The following is a 21442-nucleotide window of genomic DNA, read 5'->3' as shown; positions in this document are numbered from 1 at the left end:
ATTGAGATGAATTGTACTATTCACTTACTGTAACATCGTCAAACAATGCTACTAGCGTGGTTCTCGATCGTAGGTGTCCCGCAGGTCTTACACAGTTTAGCGTCAGACATTGTTTGTCAAATATGTAAAAGGCACGATTTGTTTTTCGCATTCATCGTGTTTTTATTAGTCTTTGCTTGCGATAAAGCGATGAATACGCTAATATTGTATGTTCTTGATTATTGTACGGCGAGAGAGTGTTCGAATGAACAACTTGCTAGAACACATACACGATGAACATCAGCAGATACATCGTAAGCATGGCACAGAACAGGATGCGATCCACTGGCTGCACCATGTCCTGCCACGTAACATCACTATCGTCGTTTGTGGTGGAAGCCGTATCGTCATCCTGTGGTAGATTACGTACCTGTGTTTGCCTATTCGCTTCCGGTAAGTTATCTTCCCATTCAGGGGATAATGTGTCTTTCTTGATGCTTCCGTTTAGATATCCGATGGACAAGAACGATGTTAATGGTCGATTTTTTCTTAAACAGCTTATGGTCTGAATTACCGCTAGCGGACACTCAGTGCATCCCTTGCGGGAGGTAATCTGACCTCTTGCATAATACGTCCATCCGAAAGCAATAACGCCGAGAGCAAACGAACCAAGAAGCAGGTGTGCCAAAGTGATAACTGGTTTCATCTTCACCATGCCGTACCAGTAGAGGATAACAAGAAACATACCTTGCATCACGGTACCCAGGACGACGGCGATCGTTCGAGCGCTAGTGTCGATGCTAAACCAGAGACTAAACAAGTTCAGGAAACAAAACACTGCCATAGAATGGAGAAACATATTTCGAATTAAAGCACAATTAAGGCGATTCAAAGGGATGGTGAGTGTGTTCGCACTTACTGACGATCAGTACGAGAAAAACGACCAAATGCGAACCAACTAATCGCTCGATGACAATATCCATGCGAAACTCGGGACTCATCGTGCTGTTAACAGTGGCCATCTGAAACGAGGTAATTTTGTACGGCAACAGCGAATAGCTCGGGTACGAGAGGCGGCGTTGGAAGTGAAACAGCGACAATTGGTTGGTATCGTACTCGACGGAATAAATACGCAGCGTACAAATCTTCGTATCGAATGCCCAGTATCTTGCCTCGGTGTAACAGTCGACCGTGAATGTACACAGCACCGTATAGATAACTTCTCCATCGTAGCTAAGATGGCACTTGACACGGGTACACTGTTTAGTGTTTTGGATGCGAGGCGATCTAGAACGATACCAGAACTTGTGACGCGATGCTGCTGTGATAACGGTTTTCATTTAAATATCAAACATTTACATACCGTTGAAACGATTTTGCTGCAAATGTTGGCGTCCAGAGGTCTTGCTCAGCTACATTAATCGTTTCTATATTGCCACTCGTACGCTTGTTCCAGTGTAGAAAAGCGTCGTACCATTGCTGCAATATAGGTGAGCTTCAAATGCATCGAAATGCTTCGAAATAATTATCACACCGTTCACTTACCATCAGCAGCTCTAGCGTTATCTCCAGCCTAGAATCGTAATTGCGCACCTAATTTCAAATAATTTAGCCAATGCGTTAGATAATTAAAAATAGTTAAACACAACTTGCCATACCTTTTCGACATTGATTACTTCAGCCCCGATGTACATTGCAAGTCGATCTTGCTGATACTTCACTGGCCGATAACGCGGGTTGTAGCTTGTCCCACAAAATAGGGCATTTTTTAATGCAGCTTCAGTGCTATTAATTTCCATCTGAGCCGCACAAACGAATGGTTTCGGGAGCTCTGCGCAGGAACGTGCATGTTAAATTGGTATTGGAGGACTCATTTTTTTGCAAATCACGATCACAACACGTGTTTGTACTGTAACAATTCGTGCCCACTCACCACCAGCCGCTATAGCCGTTAATCCGGATAACAGCAGTACTACGGTGCTACACGTAACGATCATTTTCGCTCTTCTTTGCCGACTAAATGTGTCTCGGCGCGAACAATCCTATTCCACTATTCACTGTCAACTGAACTATCGGCAGCATCGGCAGTTTGTGCGCCGGTGCACTTCACTACGGGCTAAGGGTACGCTGTACATCTTCGTTGAGACAAACCGCATCATCAATCAGCACATTATTAGAATTAGCGGTCAGCTGGATGTTGGATAATACACTAGAGCAGAGAGACAGAAATGCAGAGGCTGATAAATGCATCATAAATGCATGTGTAAGGTTCGCTGTGATGGGGCGGCAGGCAGGTACGTTGATCTAGGGGACGGCTGTTAGCGTTGGTGGACGCGTTGCGTCACGATGCCATGCGTATAATCATCCTAAATTGGAACGGAGACATCTGCTTAGAAAAGGGGTACTATAAAAAAGTACACTTGCACTTGAAGAAAACGATCAAGACTAATCTTAAAATATATATTCTAAATGCATATTTGGAGTATTAGCCACTCGTAAATATACATATGTTTTGGCTTGTTGTCGGTGATGTCAGTGATAACATTTACAGTCAAAGTATAAAATTGCCACCTGATGAATTCTTCTTCTTTTTTGGCGTAACACCTTTAGCCGGTGTCCAGAGCCTGCGACAAACCATTGACTATCTCTGGCATCACCAATAGCAGAATACCATACGAGATATGAACCCAAGACGGGCATGTTGTTAAGTTGTACGAATTCACGACTGTAACACGGGAGAACACCGGCCATATCTAATAAATTATAGCAATTTATCCATGATCGGCGGATTCTTAGATAATACAGAAACACAAAATCACGGTTTTACAGTCGTCACATTTTATTAGTTTCTTACAACATGTTATGGTATACTTGTAACAAAATAATCAATACATACGATCATGTTAGTTCTGAACGCAATACACCAGTCATAATTAATACTTTTCTCCAAGATACAATATGTTTCACTAACAGCTCCACTAATTAACGTCGTTACAACATGGGTGTTCATGGGTACCATACCTTTGCTTATATTGCTTGCAAAAAACTGCAAATATTTAAACCTTTTTTTTTGGTATCGTGACACGGTGGTGATTGTTGCAATAGTTGATGAAATTGCTGAATGAGTCCAGACTACTGCAATCCAACAAGATGACATTTCCACAGAGAGTTAAATAAGCATTTCTAGTGATTATGTTTGTATGTTTGAATTTCCCTGTGCTCAAAGTGTTTCTCAATGACGGTGACTAGAGTGAAAGTTAAATGAAAATTGTACACATAGATTTTTCATCAGTTTGGATCACATATATGACTACTTGAACTACTTATGTAAATTGTAACAAAACGGTGTTTCCAGCTGAATACAGCTTCAGTTAAGAGAAGGCAACGTGTAGTCGAGGCGAAATTTCAGATAATCAAAAACCAAACTTCTTATACACAACTACCAGGAAACCAATTGCGATGGTGTTCGCTATTATTCGCAGTTAGCGTTTGCCGGCACATTGCTCATTAGTTCGCCAACGATGAAAGTTTTGGTTCAGAGGACGACCAAACGGCAGATGCGGAACGTAGACATTTTTCCGGAATGTAGCGCGACTGGTACCAGAGGATTACATTCAATACAATGGACCATGCTCGAAGTGGTGTAATGATGAAGGCCAGTAATCCGTACGAGTTCCAAAATATCGCGGCCAGTAAAACCTCGACTGTCATAATCAGAATAAATGCAGAATTTTTCCACAGTGCCATTGTCCAACCGTAGTTCTTCTCACCGGAACGACGATAAAAGCTGTAGGCAGAGGAAATGTTGGAATTAACAAAAATTGGTTTAAATATATAAAAAAGACTAATTCCGAAACGTTTCCAACTATCGTTCTTACCGTCGTACGACGTTGTTGGCAAATATTATGGTCAATGGAAGCTGACAGAGCATTAGTTGAAAAAATCCATACAAATAGGTGAGCGTGCCAGGCAGAAACGCGTTATTTACAAAAATACCCCACACAAACACCACTCCCATGTGGCCGTCGATGACTTCTCCGATGGACCATGGGCCGCAGGTCAGATAGAGGCAGTATCCCACGATAGGAAACATTAGACGATCGACAGTCGACAAAATCCACATTTTTCGTATCCATCCACCGCAGCATAATGTCCGCAGGCGGGGCCTTGCCACAGTGCCCTCTAAAATGGAAGTAAAGTTGAAGGATTGAATTTATCAGTTTGATATGGCCGTCATACAGAGTGATTGCAAACGTACTGCGAACCAGGGTATGCCATATACGAAACACACACAACGGTACCAAATAGATGATCAACGCCACGCTGAAAAATGTTTGAAACACTTTGTTTGTATCATACATCAGCACCAGTTTGGCCAGAAAATCGAACTGCAACCGAGACCCGTCCAGGGTAAACCGTTGCTCCACCACACGGCTTCTTCCATCCGCATCCAGCACGTAGACCAAAAGCTTATGCAGCCCACGTTTGTAACGCTTCGGTTCCCACGGTACAACGAACAACTGATGGCTGATGCGTTGGCAATCTTGCCAACTGGCACCGTCTATTTTCACCTGACATTCTACCACTTTCGCCGGCGAAAAGATCAGCATACGTATGTGCGTAGAGTCCACGATAGACTGTAGATCTTCCTTCCCTGGAATGTTGAACAAAGCGTCCTTTGGATTCGTCACCAGCACCACCGGCCACTGGTTGTGATGGATGTCGACGAACGAGAAGAGACCATGATCGAAAGCCGCCAGCCGATACCGTCGGTTGCGCATCCAATCGCCAAGTTCTAGCTCGAGAAACCCTTCCTCCTGCAGCGTATACATCCGGGGTACGGCTCCACCGAGCGTATGGAAATGTCCGGCCAGATACGCGTAAGCCTCCCGGTATCGACCAATCAGATTACGGATACCACCCGTACCTAGTCCCGGCGTAAGGATGCACGAGGTGGGATAGTGTCCGAACCAAATGGTGTAGTTCGTGTTGAGCTCCCGGGACCGTTCGGCTAGATTTATCAGATGTTGCGTCTCATTCCTCGACAGCATTCCGACAAAATTGAAGGGCCGTTTCGGTCCTGGATCTAAGCAAGCGTCAACGGCGATGAATGTGTAACGTTCACTACCCGCTGCCACCTGATGCATGTATGACCGGGTATGGTGTCTGCCTTGAGCGGAATAGTTTGTGAATAGATCCTGCCGGGTTTGCAGTGCGGGCACATTAAAGTTGTCATGATTTCCACGAATGTCCAGCCACACCGTTTTGTTCAGCACGTTCGTGTCCCGCAGCACCTCGTGATACCAACGCCACTCCTGTTCGTGCTGTTGGGAACCGAGAAAGTTTGACGTTTTGGCATCGGTTAGATCTCCCGAGGCCAGTACTACTGATGGTGCGATGATATCAACGGTTCGGTTGCAGAATTCGATCAACTGCGGTACACGGGCCGGATCCAGATACATACTAATATGTATGTCGGAAACCTAAAATAGAAAACGTATGGCTTGAAATGTTACGGCACGACACGATGGACTGATTGACTAGAAATGCGATCTGGCTATTGCTTAAGAATCACCTGTAAAAACCACATCAAATGATTGTGCTGATCATCCAGCTTCAGCTGTTTGGGCTGCCTTTGCTCCCCATCGTTCGATGCGGCATCAAGCCGGTTACTTAATTGCTTGTCGATACCGATCAAGTTGGCAAGGTTAGCAACAAATATCGAAAAGACGACAATAAATACGATCAAAGCAAATGCTACCGTAGTAAACCGCATCGTGCACCACCGTTATCTATCTTTCACCGTTTCGCTTCAGCAATCCAGCCGCGTAATCACTGGTGACCCGTATATGACTGTATGTCCGTCTCGGCCTTTACTGTTCATCTGGTGACTCACTAATAGACCATACTACTACTTGCGGCCGGTCACTGTCACTTCAGTCATAGGTCGCCCGTAGTTTGCTTCGACGGCGTGTTCCATGAATGCACGAAATTTGTTTTATCGAACCTGCCTGCGGACAAACTCCGATAACACGCAACAAGGTGAAGAAGCATCCAGCCTTTTCCACGGCTGTTATTATGAAAACAACAAACCTGACCTTGAGCGAGAGATTTTTGACAGCTGTCGACGCCGGCGCACTGCTTTCTGTTTACAAAATATTCTCTCTCTTCGATGGAAGCGATGGAAAATTTGTGCTGAGGCTTAGAGCCACCACCAGCAGGAGCAGCAGCAGCAGCAGGAGCAGAAACAGTACTTGAGGACCACAATAACTGGCAGGACACACGGGGCAAATCACTGCGTCGTCAAAAGTCGAAGAAGCAAAACGCAGATACACTCGCATCAAAGCAGCCCACCAACCAGGAAGCTTCCTCGTACTCCGTACTGGAAGTTCAGCGCAGATCAGGGAAGTCGTCCGGCTGGGTTGTCGTTCCGAAAAAAAAAAGAAATGAGCAGTGATGAAGAAATTGGTGAACTGAAAGTTGTATACGACTTTATTGCTCAGGCTAAATTCAAAAAAGCTTTTGCTAGTGCGACGAAAGTGCTCGACCAGCGGTCACCCCCTTCACCGGATGCCGAGGAGGAAGATCCGCTACGGGAGCTGTTTCTGTTCGTCGTAACCAAGTATGCGGACCAGCTGGAGCAGGAGGGCAAAATCGAACAAGTGTTTGAAATCATCGAGCAGGGTTTGGAATACTTTCCGGAACACCCGGAGCTACTAAACGAGACGGGCGTGCGGCTGCAAAGGTAGGCGCTCAGATTCCCACATACACACACACATACACACACACAGCAGGTTAGCCTTTAGGTACACGCGTGCAAATACGCACAACGCGAGCTAGCCATATGAAGGACATAAACCACTACCTGACCCGCCACCTGCGGGCGAAGGTAAGAGCGAGAAGCACAATCAAAGAGATTGCCCAACAATTGTACGCAATCGATAGAGGATTGAAATTAGGTTTCCTTTGGGACGTTGGATGTCTTTCGATGGACGAGGTAAGCAGATTGCTCGATTCGCTAAAGGCGGCAAAACTGCTACAGGACACATTGGTCGTTGTGCAGATTGGGCACGAGTCGGCGGATGATTTTGGCGTGTGCCACATGGACCGATTTGTGGGTCAACAGTTGGGCCGCCCTACCGTTGTCGATGTATCCGCTGGACAGGCCGCCCCCCAGTTAGCTGACGAGCGTGTGGTTGCTGTTTGTAATGGTTACACTAGTTTGTTGGAATCTAGGCTCGAGATTATACGCAGCCAGCACACGGCACGGCGAACTAATACACCAATCGCTGTGTGGCCGATTGGCCCCACTGCTTGTCGTACAAGCGCGTACGGATTGTTCATTGGCTATCCGGTAGTGTACTGGTATGATACGGAACGCACACAGGACAACTGTTTAGCACACGTACCGTTGACCGTGTTTCAAGCTAGTTCAAACGAGCAAACGAACACATTGTTCAACCCGTTCGTGTCATTCAGTGTTCCTAACGTGCTATTAAACGAACCGGCAGTAAACGATGCAATCACCGTATGGACAGAATCTATGGCCAGGGCTGGCTTAAAGTGCGTTACTTTCTGTAAGGTTTTCAGTAATGTGATTATGTAACAAATTATCTCATTAGGGGTGAGTTTGTGCACCACGAACAGCGTTAGGGGTAGTGAGGAGATTCCACTAAGTACAATACTATATATGCGTAAACCATATGGTTTGGTCAGTTCATCATTTAACTCTGTTTGCTAAGCTTTACTATGTTTTTGTTACATTTTACCGGACTCTAGTTGTATTACCACCGTGTAGTTGTAATGTTTGCAAGAGGGGAGAGGAGAGCTAATGAAATAAATTGCGAATACATTTACAAACGATCCGATTAACTAAGACTACAGTGGCAAAGAAATAGGAAAGAAATAAGAACACAACTAAATGATGCTCTAAGATCACTTAAAATTCTAAATTCGCATATATGCCCTTTCCTAAAAGCATCGACGCGCTCGATTGAAGCTTATCTTTTACCATTTGCTTCTACCCTTTCAGATATGGCCGCTCGTTGGAGGCTTCCATCTGCTTCGAACGTGTGCTGCTGCAGGATTCTCGCTACCTGAAAGCCTACCAAAATCTGCAGAACACCAAGTGCGAGCTTGTCGAAAGATGGCATTTCCGCATGCTAAACGACGTTGTGCGCAATGCAGCATTTCGGGCCGCGATCGAGCGCCAGATCGCCGGAGGATACAACGAAGTGCTCGACATTGGCACCGGTACCGGTTTGCTGTCAATGTACGCTTTGCGATGCGAGGGCATACGCAAGGCGGCAGCTTGTGATGGATCCGAAATAATGGTGCAAATCGCACGGGATGTGTTTGGCGCTAACGGGCTGAGCGATCGGATCTGTTTGTTTCAGAGCTTTTCGCAGGATTTAAAAATCGGCGAACGTTTCTCGCTTATCATTACGGAAACACTTGATTCCGGTGCGTTTGGCGAGGGAATACTGGAAACGTTAATCCACGCCAAAAAGCATCTACTGCTGCCGGAAGGCAAAATCATTCCGGCGAAGGTAACGCTGCATGCCTCCGGCTATCAATCGCGCGCCTTAACCGCAAGCAATATTTTAATCAACGAAGCATTCATAGACGATTTCGCATTGCCTAGCAACTGTTTGCTTTCTAAAGAAGGTACGAAGTGCTACGATGCAGAGGATGTAGGCCGCATCCAGGCGAACGATGATTTTGAGTTCGTGACCGATACCGTCGTATCGTTGGAGGTTGATTTCAACGATCTCGACTCGTTGATGCGCTATCATGATGGTACGGAGGCGGGCGAGGTAGAGCTGACCTGTCTGGATGATGGTCTCCTGCTGGACGGTTTTGTCGTATGGTTCGACCTACAGCTCGACGAAACGCAAGCCATTAGTACGGACCCTACCACCAGCACGTGCTGGAACCAGGCCATCTTTCGACTGAACCAGCGCCTGCCGGTTGCGAAGGATCAACGGTTGAAGCTATCGATGTCTTGCAAGGACGGTGCACTCTCTATTGCCCACAACTTGAACTCAGTCGACAATCAAATAAGTGTGGACGAACATGTACTGGAGTTTCTAAATGACAACGAGTACTACAGCAGCCTAATCGAGGCTACCGAAGGGCTGGACGACATGGAAAAAGTACTCGACCTATCGCTTTTCCCCTACGCAGGGCTGAAACTGCTCAAAGAGGGCAAAGCGCGGATGTTGTTCTGCCTCGATCAGACCGAGGATTTGATTGAGTTTATTGCAAATCAAAACGATATTCCCATGGGTAGTATTATGTTGGTGAACTCACTCCAAGAGATATTTCTGCTAAACGACTATACGCTGGATTTAATTATTCTGCAACCGGTCGATGTGTTCGGTCAGATCAACAGTGAGCACTTTTGCCTTTATCAATCGTTGCTGGCCAAGTTAAAACCCATCGGAACAGTGATACCGTCATCGCTCGAGCTGCACGGTAGCTTGATCGAGTCGGACTGGATCGTGAAGTGTAGTCGGGTAGAAAACCCGGAACTGGAACAATTTCAAATCGACAAGTATCTAGCTTCACTGGAAACCGAGAATCATCTAGATCTGGGCCCGTTTTCCTACCGCAATCTTTCCAACAATGTCAAGCTTGCAGATATACCGTTCGATGGAAAGCTACACGAAACTGCGCTGGAAATGGCCCTTTGCGAACCAACCGTACCAAAACGTGTACACGCCATACTGTATCACTATAAAATTGGATTCACTCCAGAGCGTCCAATGCTAGGAACGGATCGGGTTCAGTCTTTTGCTAAGCGATCTGCATTCATCATTCCAAAGTCTACATTCCATGGAACGTCGTGTGACGAGCCAGGCGCATCTGAAGAAGCGCATCAGATCGAGCAGCTCCACATTACCGTACTACAGAACCATGGAGTTATTAAATGTGATATTGCTTCCGTTCGAGAGTAATACAATCGATGGTCAAGCAAACCGATATGCAATATACCAAGCACAATGCTTAATAATTCGTAGCCACGTGAACAACCAATAACCTCTAATAAGACCCACCACTATAACAAAACCACAACTAAACCCATGATGGTACCGCCACAGTAGCCACAGAATTACACTGCTAAGATTGATTTTATCCTAGTAACATAGCATTAGCGACGCAGTATTAGCGACCACGAGTAGCATCAACACCTTTTGCATTCCCGATCAAGCTAATGCATTGTAATCATTCGATGCTAAATTCTAATAACTTAGTGAGAGCAATCAATGTAGTGAGTTGTAGTTGAAGGTAGTTGAATAGAAGAGCAAAACATAATGAAAATTTCATCGCATCACACCCACCCTATGGGAGGAGTAGAAGTAGCGAGGATTTTTAGATGATAGCATGCAGTAGCACTACGGTACGGTTAAAAACAACGGGAAAACGCAAAAGCAATACATACACTCAAGTAGACCAATATTACCATTTTATCAGCACAGTGAAGGATATTGAAAACAAATTGTGATTGGATGTTTGCAAATCCACATATCAGCATTACCTTTAATGCGATACTGTGTCCCAATGTGCAATTGCTGTATCTCCAATTAAATGTACTTCTTTCATCAGCAAAATAAAACAGGACCATTCCAATGAATGAAATGTAAGTATCTAATACTCACCTCACTTTTTAGAGAGGGGTTTTAGCGCCAGTTCTCTATGACCTTTTTTTGTATTCTCAACACTTCGCCAAGCTTGCCGACCACTGGACTAGACACCCATCTTTTACAGGTAAAAACAAAATGGTGTTGTGGATTTTATTAGTGAATGATACTTGCGTTTAATAGATCTGTGCTGTTTTCTAGTAACGAAATCTGGTGTTTTCGATTAGCTGCAAGATATTATACACATACCCTAATGAAAAGCTGGGAATGAAAATTTCGTTACCGTTCGCTATTTTGAATACATCCGACCGTGTACTGTCACTTTTGACATTCGATCTGGTGACCAGCAAAATGCCACTGACGCACCGCGCATCTAACAACCTCGATGAAATCACCTTTCCTGTATACATGGTACTTCGCGCTTTCGAGTGAAAGATATTTTTTAGCAGCGCGTTTTTGTATTTTTCTTCATCCGACGCAACCAGCCAGGTGCATTCCGAAAACAATAGCACTGAACTTCGCGTAGTAACAATTCAATCCACTCGCAGTTATCTCGTAAGCACGCGACATCATTAGCACTGGCGAATGCAGCTAGCACGAGAGACGGCTTGGGAAGCGAGGATTTCATGCGTGTGGCTGCTCTGCTGAGACGGAAAAACGCAAGCTCGATATGCCTTGCTAGGCTTTAACTATGAATGGTAAGTATGTTTAGCAGGATTTAGCAGGCACGGTCGCAAAGATACATTGTAAAAGAATCCCTGGAAGCAACAATTTAGGGAATATGGTGCAATGCAAATTGCGAGAGCTTCTCGTTTTTTTTTTTTCTATACAGCAGAACGGAAGGAAGAAAGAAGGCAGGAACCGTATGACAAGCAAAGTGTAGAAGTGCGTTTCTGTGTGTTTGTGAATCATATGCAAGATTGTATGTGTTACATTCGTCGTTTCCTTTGGAAGCCTCTTCGTAAAGGGTATCCTTAAAATGTTTTTTGTTCTACTTCCTGCAGAGAGTGAAGTGTTTAAATGGCTAGGAAAATATCCCGAAAGCGACAACATTTTAGTATTGATAGTGCTTCTATTTTTATACGTGGGCAAGGATCGAATACCAAACATCAGAATTGATTACGGAGCAAATCTGTAGCCAAATACCATGCGATGCTTTTACATATTATTAACGTTTGATTCCATTCACATACAGATCAGAAAACAAAGGTGTAGTGTTTCGTGGCAAAATCATAGGAAATAGAAACCAAATTTTGTTTTTAAACATTCGATGCTTGTTGAAAGGAGTAGTGTAATTATCGTGACATGTTACAATGTGTGTATTGGTGTGTGTGTGTGTGTTGAATGTTGGGCACGCATTGTGTTTTCGTCCCATTCGGGAATGCGTATAATGTTGTTGTCTAAATATTGCTCAGTTTTTTTCGAATTTATATTACTCGTCAGTGTAAAATCAGCAAAGATCATAAAAACAGGTAATTTTCCAGCCCTGCTAGAATAGAATTTGCCTTTCCGAATGTATTCAATCAACACTCGCATACACAGGCACGCACGGGAACACACACACCATCAAGGGAACGAATATGCGGCATCCCCGGTTGCATATATGAAATAAAAGTTTCTAACATGCGATTCTGAATATGTGTTGTTTTTTGCAGTTTTCAATCGAGTGCTGCCTAGTATGAATCCTCAAGAGTTCGGTACTATGGTTTGGATGGGACAGCTTGCATCACCGCTTGATGAGAACTTAACCAACTACTACGGACCACCGGTAACGAGCGTCATGGAAGACATCACACAGCAGACCCATGCAATGGTAGGCAAAACCAATTTCTTCACAACGTGTCCCTAAATCCCCGGCGATTGATGTAGATTTAATGTTCAGAGTGTGCTTGGTGTAGTGTCGCTTGCTGCTGAGGCAGATCATCAATTTCGTTTGTACAACAACTACAGGCGTATCGCATCTTGTGATACCATTCGGTGTTGTTTTCAGCGTAACCCAGCTATAAACAAAACAACCAAACCACGCAAACTGGTGAACTCATAATCATCCATCCCAAGTCCAGCTATTGCTTCAGTTGCAGTATTTTTAGTTTGTCACCTTATCTAATTTGCATTTCTTTTTCTTCTATTTTCCCCTTTTATGCTTGTTTGATTTTGTCTTACGATTATGTTACACAAACGGATCTGATGCACACATCACCTGCGCCATCCTTCATCATTATAACATGCCACCGTTGAAACCGAACTGTCTCGCAAACAAACATAATTGGTAAACAAACAAAACATTCGCATTAATCCAACCACCTGCGGTCGTATATTCGAATGGGGTGTATTTTACTATGCATCGGTACTGGATGATTGTTAAACCCCAATGAAACCATACTAAAACGTGAATGCTGTCCTAATAATTATTGAATCAAAACTTGCTGGTTTTTTACATTTTACATCAATCCAACCAATATACGTGTGCATTTTGATGTTGATGTTTGTTAACCGTTAATGATTGTTACTTAATCTATGTGCATGTGTGTGTATATGCACGTGTCGCATTTGTGGGGGTGTTTGCTGGCACCGAACGATTTGTATTGATGTGTTACGAACGTTATCATAATTGAAATTGGCACTTCTGGATATGCTTGTAAGCAGGACATGAATCCGGCTGCCATCAGCTCACTAATCAGTGAATATAGCGGACATATGTCGGCCATTCCAACAACTTCCGGTTTGGCCGCCGTGCCAAATGCTGCCGAGGCACTGGCGCTAACTAATCCGGAATTGTTCAATATTCAGCAGCAGCAGCAGCAGCACCAGCAGCACCAGCAACAGCAGCAGGCGCAACAGCAACAGTTACTGCAACAGCAGCTTGCTTTAAGTGGATATGGATTTTTAGATCAAACCAGTGCATTATCAGCCGCAAACAGTGTTTCGCCGGACGGCACATCATCGGCCACAGGCATTGGACCACCGGCTCTAGCCGGTGTTGGTATGCGTCTGATGGATGGAAGTGGGAAATTTGCAATCGATGGTAGAGAACTGGCGGCAGCGGCGGCAGCGGCAGCAGCGGCTGTGGCAACAGCGTCTCCTTCGGACGAGGATGGGAACAACGAAGGATTAGAGGGTCCCGGGGATGATGACGATCATCCTTCGCTTCAAAGCTATGGACAGTATCAGCAGCTAATGAACAATGGGACGGGTAGCGATTTCCTTTCCGTTGCGCGTCAGGACATCATGCTTCCCTACAAGCTGTTAAACGATACGCATATGCTGCAATCCCACTTTCTCGACTATGACGGTATGGCCGATGCGTCTAACAGCAACAGTAGTAATAGCAACAGTCGGTGCAGTCCTGGCGCGACGGCAACCATGGACGTAGATCAACACAGTGTTGCCTCGAATCCATCTCAGTCGCGATTCCATCAGCAACGACAAGAAGCAGCTAACAGTGGTGGTGCGGCTTATCCAGTGGGAATGTATGGTGGTACGATGCCGGTTGAACGGTACCCGAGCAAGAAAATTAGACCAGTGAAGAGGCCTGGCCTTGTACTAAAAACTCCAATAGCTTACAAAGGTGACATAGATCCGTCGGTGATTCCTATACAACGCGATGGCATGGGTAGGTTATTTTAAGTTTTTATTTTATTTTGAATTACTTATAATTTGCCTCCTACTGTGATTCTATTCGCTATTGTTTGGTTAGATTCGGTTTGGCAGTATTGATGTTATGATTTAAAACGTTCGATCATTATATCATACATCTCCATATACATCATTTTATGTAGATCATCTCGCATCGAAGTTTGCAAAAGCGAATTAAAAGGTTATTTAACGAGATACTGTTTCTTAATTCTGCTCAGTGCCATTTTACGATAGGCAGAATATTTCACACAAAGAGCCCAAAAGAGTTTTTTTTCGGAATATTCCTCAGTTCATTTATTTCAATCATACCCACAACAAACTGAAGCGAACATAAGTAACGTTTGTCGATAATGTATCCTTCGTATTCTACCTTCATGTTCGTAAAATCTTCCTCATGGTCGTGTTAAACCTGGCGTCATATCATGTTTTAAAGTTTGATGCATTTTTCTCTCCCGTAGCAATCTGTGAAAAATGCGGAGCCATCGGAGTAAAGCATTCATTTTATACAAAGCAAAGACGTTTCTGTAGTTTGGCATGTGCTCGCTCGTTCGAATCACTTCGCGTGTTCAGTGCACCGTTCCGATCAGGATCCGGAATCAAAGCATCCGGAACGGTAAACGACGACAGCAAACATATCGCCACGTCTTCTTCGTCGACCGAGACATCCAACATTGGTCTATTATCCAGTCCGCCTGACCAACTGATAGACGAATCGCATTCATCAACGGAAGAGTTGGACACCAAACGTGTGCCGTTACAGCAACTACACCAGCAACAAGAACAAGTACAAACAATCGGTTATCGATTCAAGATGTCTGGAACATCTCTTACCCAACCGAATACTAACAGTGGCGGAGGTATCAATAGCAATATTAGTAGTCACGATGACAGCAGTATCACAAACAATATTATGCTTGGAGGCAAGATGGTCGGAGGGACAGGCATTCTGCAGGAGATACTGCCACAGGAGGAGATTCCCCAGTTGCCCAAAGGGACCCGTTTACCTTCGCCATGCCCCCAAGACGATCGTATCAATAGCATACGTAGGAAACCGAACGAGTTTCATAACTCTTATGATTGGACGCAAGCGTTAGCAGATCCAAAGTTCTATGCCGCACCAGTCACCTGTTTCAAGCACGCTCCCGGTTATGAAATGTGGCCAAACGTCGTGATCGGGATGAAGGTGGAGGTAGAAAACACAGACTGTGATGTTCAACAGGCCCTGATCGGGGGAATGCCGCACAGTTTCTGGGTTGCGACCGTGCTACGCATTTGTGGTTATAAGGCCCTGCTTCGCTACGAAGGGTTTGATGCGGACTCGTCGAAAGATTTCTGGGTTAATCTATGTTCAGCAGAAGTTCATCCGGTGGGCTGGTGTGCGACACGCGGGAAGCCTCTGATACCACCAAAGAGCATTGAAAAACCGTCTCCCGATTGGAAAGAGTTTCTCGTGTCGCGGCTTTCAAATGCGCGTACTCTTCCCTCTACTTTCTACAATAAAATCAGCGACAGTTTTAAATCTCGATTTCGCGTTGGTTTGAACCTGGAGGTGGTGGATAAAAATCGTATCTCGCAAGTAAAACTGGCAACCATCAGCAAGATAATCGGAAAGCGATTGTACGTTCGGTACTACGATAGCTCACCGGATGACTACGGTTTTTGGTGTCATGAGGACTCCCCACTGATACATCCAGTCGGTTGGGCAACAACAGTGGGACACAACCTGGCAGCACCCGAGGAATACATGGACAGGATGAACGGTACGACATTGTCTTTGCTTAAATTATCAGCACAAAGCTGCTTAATATTCATTACCGTTTTTTTTGTTGTTTTTTTTTTTCTTTTATGAAACAGCGGCTAGTGATCAAATCTTGGAACCGCACGAAGATGATGCTACAATGGACCTATTCAAGACCAACTTCCAGTTCGAAGAGTACTGTTTCGATGGCAAACAAACAGGGTTCGAGGAAAACATGAAGCTGGAAGCGGTAGATCCGTTAAATCTTTCCTCGATCTGTGTAGCCACAGTAATGACGGTGTTGAAGTTCGGCTACATTATGGTTCGTATCGATTCGTACGATCCGGACGTGAATGGGGCCGATTGGTTTTGTTATCACGAAAAATCACCCTGCATTTTCCCGGTTGGGTTCTGTGCGAAGAACAAGATTACTCTAACACCACCAAAAGGGTACGATCTTAACACGTTTACCTGGGAGCAGTATCTACTGGATACCAATAGCAAACCGGCCACGGAGGACATCTTTCATCGAGATCAAATTCGGCAACGGTTTAAGGTAAGGATATTGTTGCTGCAATAGGAAAATGACTGCAGCTTTTGAACCTATCAAATCGTTAATTTATTTCGGTTCGCTAGGAGGGAATGAAATTGGAATCGGCCGATCTAATGGACCCTAGACTGATATGTGTAGCAACGATTGCACGCGTGGTTGGACGTTTGTTAAAGGTGCATTTTGATGGATGGGAAGAAGAGTACGATCAGTGGTTGGATAGTGAAAGCCCCGACATCTATCCAATTGGTTGGTGTGTACTTGTGGGACACAAGTTAGAAGGGCCCCGTATTTTGCCGAAAGTCGTACCGACACAAAAAATTTCTCCCAAAACGACGAAAAAGGGCAAACGAAAGAAGAAGCTAAAGGTGGAGCCATCACATGATGACGGTAAGTGTTGATGCATATCTTTTGATCCATCATCCATTGGCTTAGTTTTCATGATGCATGAATGTAAATATTAATTTGATAGAGTTCAAGGATCTTGCGCTTGAACAATCTGTTATAGGTACGCGTTTAAAGCATGAATATATGTCCAATGTTGGCATGTTCTTTTCGTAACATCATTAGCACACCTGAAAGATACATATAACCAAACATACACCATTAATTCCTTTCACTTCTTCATTTCGCTGGTCTCAACCATTTATCTCGTCAAGAAATAAGAGGTTGTACATATTATATTGATAACTTTACAGCTCAACCTGCTCCGACAACACGTACGGCAAGAATCAAAAAGGAACAAGAGCACTTTGAGCAACAGAAATTACTGGCAGCAAATCCGGCCCAATTTGACTACAGTTCTCTTGGGCAAATGGCCACGTCCGATTTGGGCGGTCAGCTATCTCAACAGTATTCGAGTGACAACAGTGCTTCACTGCTAATGGGGAGTCAACTGCAAATGCAACAGAACCAACAACCATCCGAGCTAGCAGCAATGGGATTGAGTGGAGACGTCACCGGCACATCGCCCGCATTGCACACATTCATAAAGAACGAACCAAATCACAACACAACAGCTTCCCTGCTCAGTGGAACGAGCTTGCTGGGGCCAATCTTCGATCATTCGTCTAGTGGGACCGCTGGAACGGCTACCACCGCCACAACGGGTAACATGATCGACCAAGACGATATCGATATGCGCACAGAGGACGAGGATGGTGAGTCCAGTTCCGCCACCGGACTTCCATCCACTGCACCATCTTCCGAGATAGCGGACAACGAGACAGACAAGACTATACCACGATTAATTCAGCATGATTCAGCCAACAGTGGAGCATCGCCGGATTCAATCGGTGGCGGTGTCGCAGGCGGATCGTGCAACTCGAACGGAAGTAATTCTGGCGCTATTGTGGCAGGTTCATCGAACTCGTCTTCCTCCTTCGGTATGGCAGTTACGAACAGCGGACAAATTATGCCAGAAAGCTGGGAAGTGAAAGACGTTGCCACCTTTCTTACTATAAATGACTGTGCCGTTCATGCCGAGCAGTTTGTGCAGAAGGATATTGACGGTAAGCGTTTGCTCGAGCTCAGCAAGGACGATATCATTACACTGCTAAATCTGAAAGTAGGTCCAGCGCTTAAAATTTTCGATCTCATTCAGCAACTGAAGTGTAAAATCGATCCGACCAAGTTACGCCACCTTTCGAAAGCAACGGGAAAAAAGTTTCTGTAGTAACAATCATCGAAACACAAGCTTTGTCACCTTGGAGAACAAATCACGCATGCTACGATGAGGGGTTGACGGTACTGCGCATTTTTGGTTTGTTATCATTTTTGTTTGGTTTTAATTAATTTGTTTGATGCCCATAAACCATGTCTCGGAGGATTTTTTATATCCATGTGCGAGGGGGAGGGGCATAGATTTTTCTTCAACTGCAACTGAATCGTGTGCAATCATAAATTTTCGTTTCCGGTAATTAATTTTTAACTCTTTTCATCGTTCGATCTTACATTTGTAGTTGAACACAGATGCAACTTATCATTTATACAATTATCAGGTTTTAAATGTAGAATTCCTCATGTAGCTGAGATTTTTTTTTTCGAAATTCATTTTATGAATTAAATGTGAGTGTATTGCCCAAATGAAATAGGGGGAACACTGATCTAATTTTAGCATTTTGTTTCTTTAAAGCTATTTTGAATACGGTGTAATTTCACTGTGGCTATTGGAAATTTTGGAATTGTTGGAAGCTAGCATTATTTTTATACCAATACCACTATTGGTAGCGAAGGTAGTATAAACTAATTGCATTGAACACTAATATAAATTTTGTCAACCAGGATCAATGTCGATGAACCTTATTATTCGTCGATTATTGAAAATTTAATCGCCCGCGTAAACCTGTTCCGGTGAAGGTGCACAATGTTATTAATTTGTAGGTCGCAGCTTAAAAAATTCAATATTCGAGGCATTAGTTTCACAAATGCGTGTTAAATCAAAATTCTTTTCAGTGAAACACAGGAAATTTGGGGAAACAGGAGGAACCGTTTTACACATTTGATTAGTCTAGCAAGAAAATAATAGAAATACAATTAACCAACATGCTGTGGACATAAACCACATATGTTAACACAACAGGAACTCACGAATCAGGGAATGTTATCCAGCAATCAAACATGGAAGTATGGTGGCCTCTACTAATAAGCCGTGATTAAAGGACTATCAACAGTCAAACCAATAAGTCCAACAAACACCATGCCTATAACGATTTGTATGTATGAATTTTACTGCACTATGAAACCAAATACAACACTGTTCCCGTGTTACGCATCCTTTCCAATCGGCGCTATGCAGTTTTCCAAATTTCACAGTTATTGGAGCAAATTGAACTGATTGGTCACATGAATTATCAAAATGCATTACGAACAGTCTGTTAGCTGAAATTAAAAAAAAACACGAAAGGAATAAGTTGAATTTCTGTACGAGAGTCACATAAAACAATAATTAAATATCAATTTCATTGCAAACAAACAATTCGTTTTTGTTGAAATATCTACCACTCTCGAGGTATTTAGGCTGAACAAACGAAATTCGACAAACGCGTATGAAAGTGTTACGCAGTTCTTTTTGGATCGCTTTAACCGCGCAACTGCGTTCGGTTTGAGCATTTTCGATAGAATTTAACAAGGCAAATGATATCGCAATTCTTCTAAACACACAAGCATAACTTTTTGGGCTTGTAGATGTTGCTGGATAATCTATCCTTGCTTGCCATAAGAATATTCGGTCAGATGAGGCAATTTTTCGTACAAAGCCTTCGAAGGGTGGAAATTGTAAAATTTTGATCGGTTGCGATATTGATAATATAACGGGTTGTTTCTCCGTTATACTATAATGGCGTATTTTAATGCTAGTACAATTGAAGGCAAGGAAGATATGTTTCCTTAGCACAAATTCGGTTTTAGTCTCTGTTCCGGTATGTAGAGTGTACAGAAGCTCCTGGTCGGTGACACCAAACAATTTTCAAGATTAAGGCACACATTTAACGCAATGAATATAATGAATAACTCAAATCAAAGCACTTTAAACTGCAATAATTTCACGTTCAGTTTGCATAAGTAATAATCTGCGTAGTAAGAAAGGAAGAAAATGGTTTTAATGGTTAACGGATGTGGACGGTAGAAGAGATTAAAGTTTAGTTTGAGTTCATCGTACCGCAGAAAGTTTTCTTTATTCGAATCATAGTGTAAAGACTTATTCATTTTACAACGGTTGTCTCGCTTAAATTGTCGCCGGACTGAGATGTCTGAAGTAGATATTATATTAGGTATATTATTGATTCCCAATGCGGCAGTGGTAGAAATTGAAACAACAAACACAATGTACTAACACTGAGTGAGTGGAAATCATAGTTAAGCGTTGATAGACAACAAAACAACAATTGTACAGTCATTTTTAGGATATAAGACAATAGAATGATCAGTAAAGCACGTGTATAAGGTTAGATTATGTACAACACGTTAAGATGAGAAAACTCCTAAAATGTATCGGAATGTGCGGTAATTGAGGGGTTCTGTGCGAATGAAAACGCATGGTTGAATAAATATTTTATTAAAAAAAATATATCTATACACAGACAAAACGGCGTATTTGTTTATGATCATATTAATTTTTTTTTTTTTCATATTTGAATATTAATTCGGAAAACATATATAATATTTATCTAATATCACATTAAAAAATAAAACGCTGTTTTGTCGCCATTCGAAAGGCCAGTCTATACACCTTCTATATGCACCACATTTTTCCTGAAATTCAACTTATCGCTCACACTTTACATTCAACTGCGTGTTAGGCGATATGTTTGGATAAAGTCAAATATGTGTGCCAACAATGCGTTGCAGGCAACGATCCATAGTAGCGACTAACCCTGCACTTGACGAAAGACCATTGCTAGGTTCTGGATTTAACGAAACTAGCGCCGCAAATCATATTTTTTGCTCCTTGTCCGGTATGCATTAAGTTTCGTATTCGTAGTTTCGGTTTACTTAAAGCTATTATCTGTTGATTTTATTAAAATGTGTCTGTTACAAATGAGCATAACATTCCACCTTAATTGTTTTTAAGCGTTTTTATTCAGCAGATGTAACGCTTCTAATGCAAAGGGTTAATCAACAATTCGAAACTACAAGTTACAACTCCAGTGATTGGAGTCTTATAAGACCCTAAGTAACGTGAAATGGACGATAAATGCTGGGAATTGTTGATATATCACACATACACACATATCCACCATCCATACATAGACAAAACCTGCTCTGGTAAAATAAATTCTCTCTTGTCCGTGCATTTCTTCTCTTACAACCGCGCCTCTCGCTGATGCCCACACAAGCGCGCGTCTGTTTTATATGTTTGCAATAGTTTATGAAAATATGCAGCAAAGCGTCAAATTG

The 21442-nt window shown here is 43.4% G+C and overlaps 5 protein-coding genes across 9 annotated transcripts in view; 2 read left to right on the top strand and 3 right to left on the bottom strand.

Annotated features, from left to right (window-relative positions):
• Positions 1 to 21442, bottom strand: part of LOC120955427 (60S ribosomal protein L24) — a 245605-nt gene that overhangs the window by 125009 nt on the left and 99154 nt on the right. The gene's annotated exons all lie outside the window — the stretch shown is intronic.
• Positions 138 to 2316, bottom strand: LOC120959331 (uncharacterized). The gene is made up of 6 exons (XM_040382632.2): positions 1913 to 2316; positions 1638 to 1810; positions 1525 to 1572; positions 1343 to 1458; positions 899 to 1266; positions 138 to 816 (listed from the first exon to the last, which is right to left on the bottom strand). The coding sequence occupies exons 1-6, from the start codon at positions 1974 to 1976 to the stop codon at positions 257 to 259; spliced, it is 1329 nt and encodes a 442-aa protein (XP_040238566.2). The 5' UTR covers positions 1977 to 2316; the 3' UTR covers positions 138 to 256.
• LOC120959330 (transmembrane protein 62-like) lies at positions 2795 to 6058 on the bottom strand. Its single transcript, XM_040382631.2, has 4 exons — positions 5555 to 6058; positions 4238 to 5462; positions 3858 to 4161; positions 2795 to 3766 (listed from the first exon to the last, which is right to left on the bottom strand). The coding sequence occupies exons 1-4, from the start codon at positions 5753 to 5755 to the stop codon at positions 3487 to 3489; spliced, it is 2010 nt and encodes a 669-aa protein (XP_040238565.2). The 5' UTR covers positions 5756 to 6058; the 3' UTR covers positions 2795 to 3486.
• Positions 6212 to 10620, top strand: LOC120959329 (protein arginine N-methyltransferase 9-like). Its single transcript, XM_040382629.2, has 2 exons — positions 6212 to 6724; positions 8012 to 10620. Exons 1-2 carry the CDS (start codon positions 6426 to 6428, stop codon positions 9936 to 9938), a joined length of 2226 nt encoding a protein of 741 aa, XP_040238563.2. The 5' UTR covers positions 6212 to 6425; the 3' UTR covers positions 9939 to 10620.
• LOC120959328 (polycomb protein Sfmbt) lies at positions 11031 to 20631 on the top strand. 5 transcript variants are annotated; one of them, XM_040382626.2, is made up of 8 exons: positions 11031 to 11111; positions 11171 to 11320; positions 12278 to 12435; positions 13269 to 14235; positions 14717 to 16018; positions 16113 to 16552; positions 16633 to 16936; positions 17206 to 20631. In XM_040382626.2, exons 2-8 carry the CDS (start codon positions 11314 to 11316, stop codon positions 18219 to 18221), a joined length of 4194 nt encoding a protein of 1397 aa, XP_040238560.2. In that variant the 5' UTR covers positions 11031 to 11111; positions 11171 to 11313; the 3' UTR covers positions 18222 to 20631. The 5 variants fall into 5 exon arrangements, with proteins under 5 accessions (XP_040238560.2, XP_049466462.1, XP_049466461.1 ...); XM_049610505.1 differs by lacking the exons at positions 11031 to 11111; positions 11171 to 11320 and adding an exon at positions 11553 to 12094 and having other exon boundaries at positions 13416 to 14235; XM_049610504.1 differs by lacking the exons at positions 11031 to 11111; positions 11171 to 11320 and adding an exon at positions 11553 to 12094 and having other exon boundaries at positions 13413 to 14235.

The sequence above is a fragment of the Anopheles coluzzii genome, chromosome 3, assembly GCF_943734685.1.
Source record: "Anopheles coluzzii chromosome 3, AcolN3, whole genome shotgun sequence".
Lineage (NCBI taxonomy): Eukaryota > Metazoa > Arthropoda > Insecta > Diptera > Culicidae > Anopheles > Anopheles coluzzii.
Note: the sequence above shows the minus strand (reverse complement) of the source record. Positions and strands in the feature narration are given on the sequence as shown.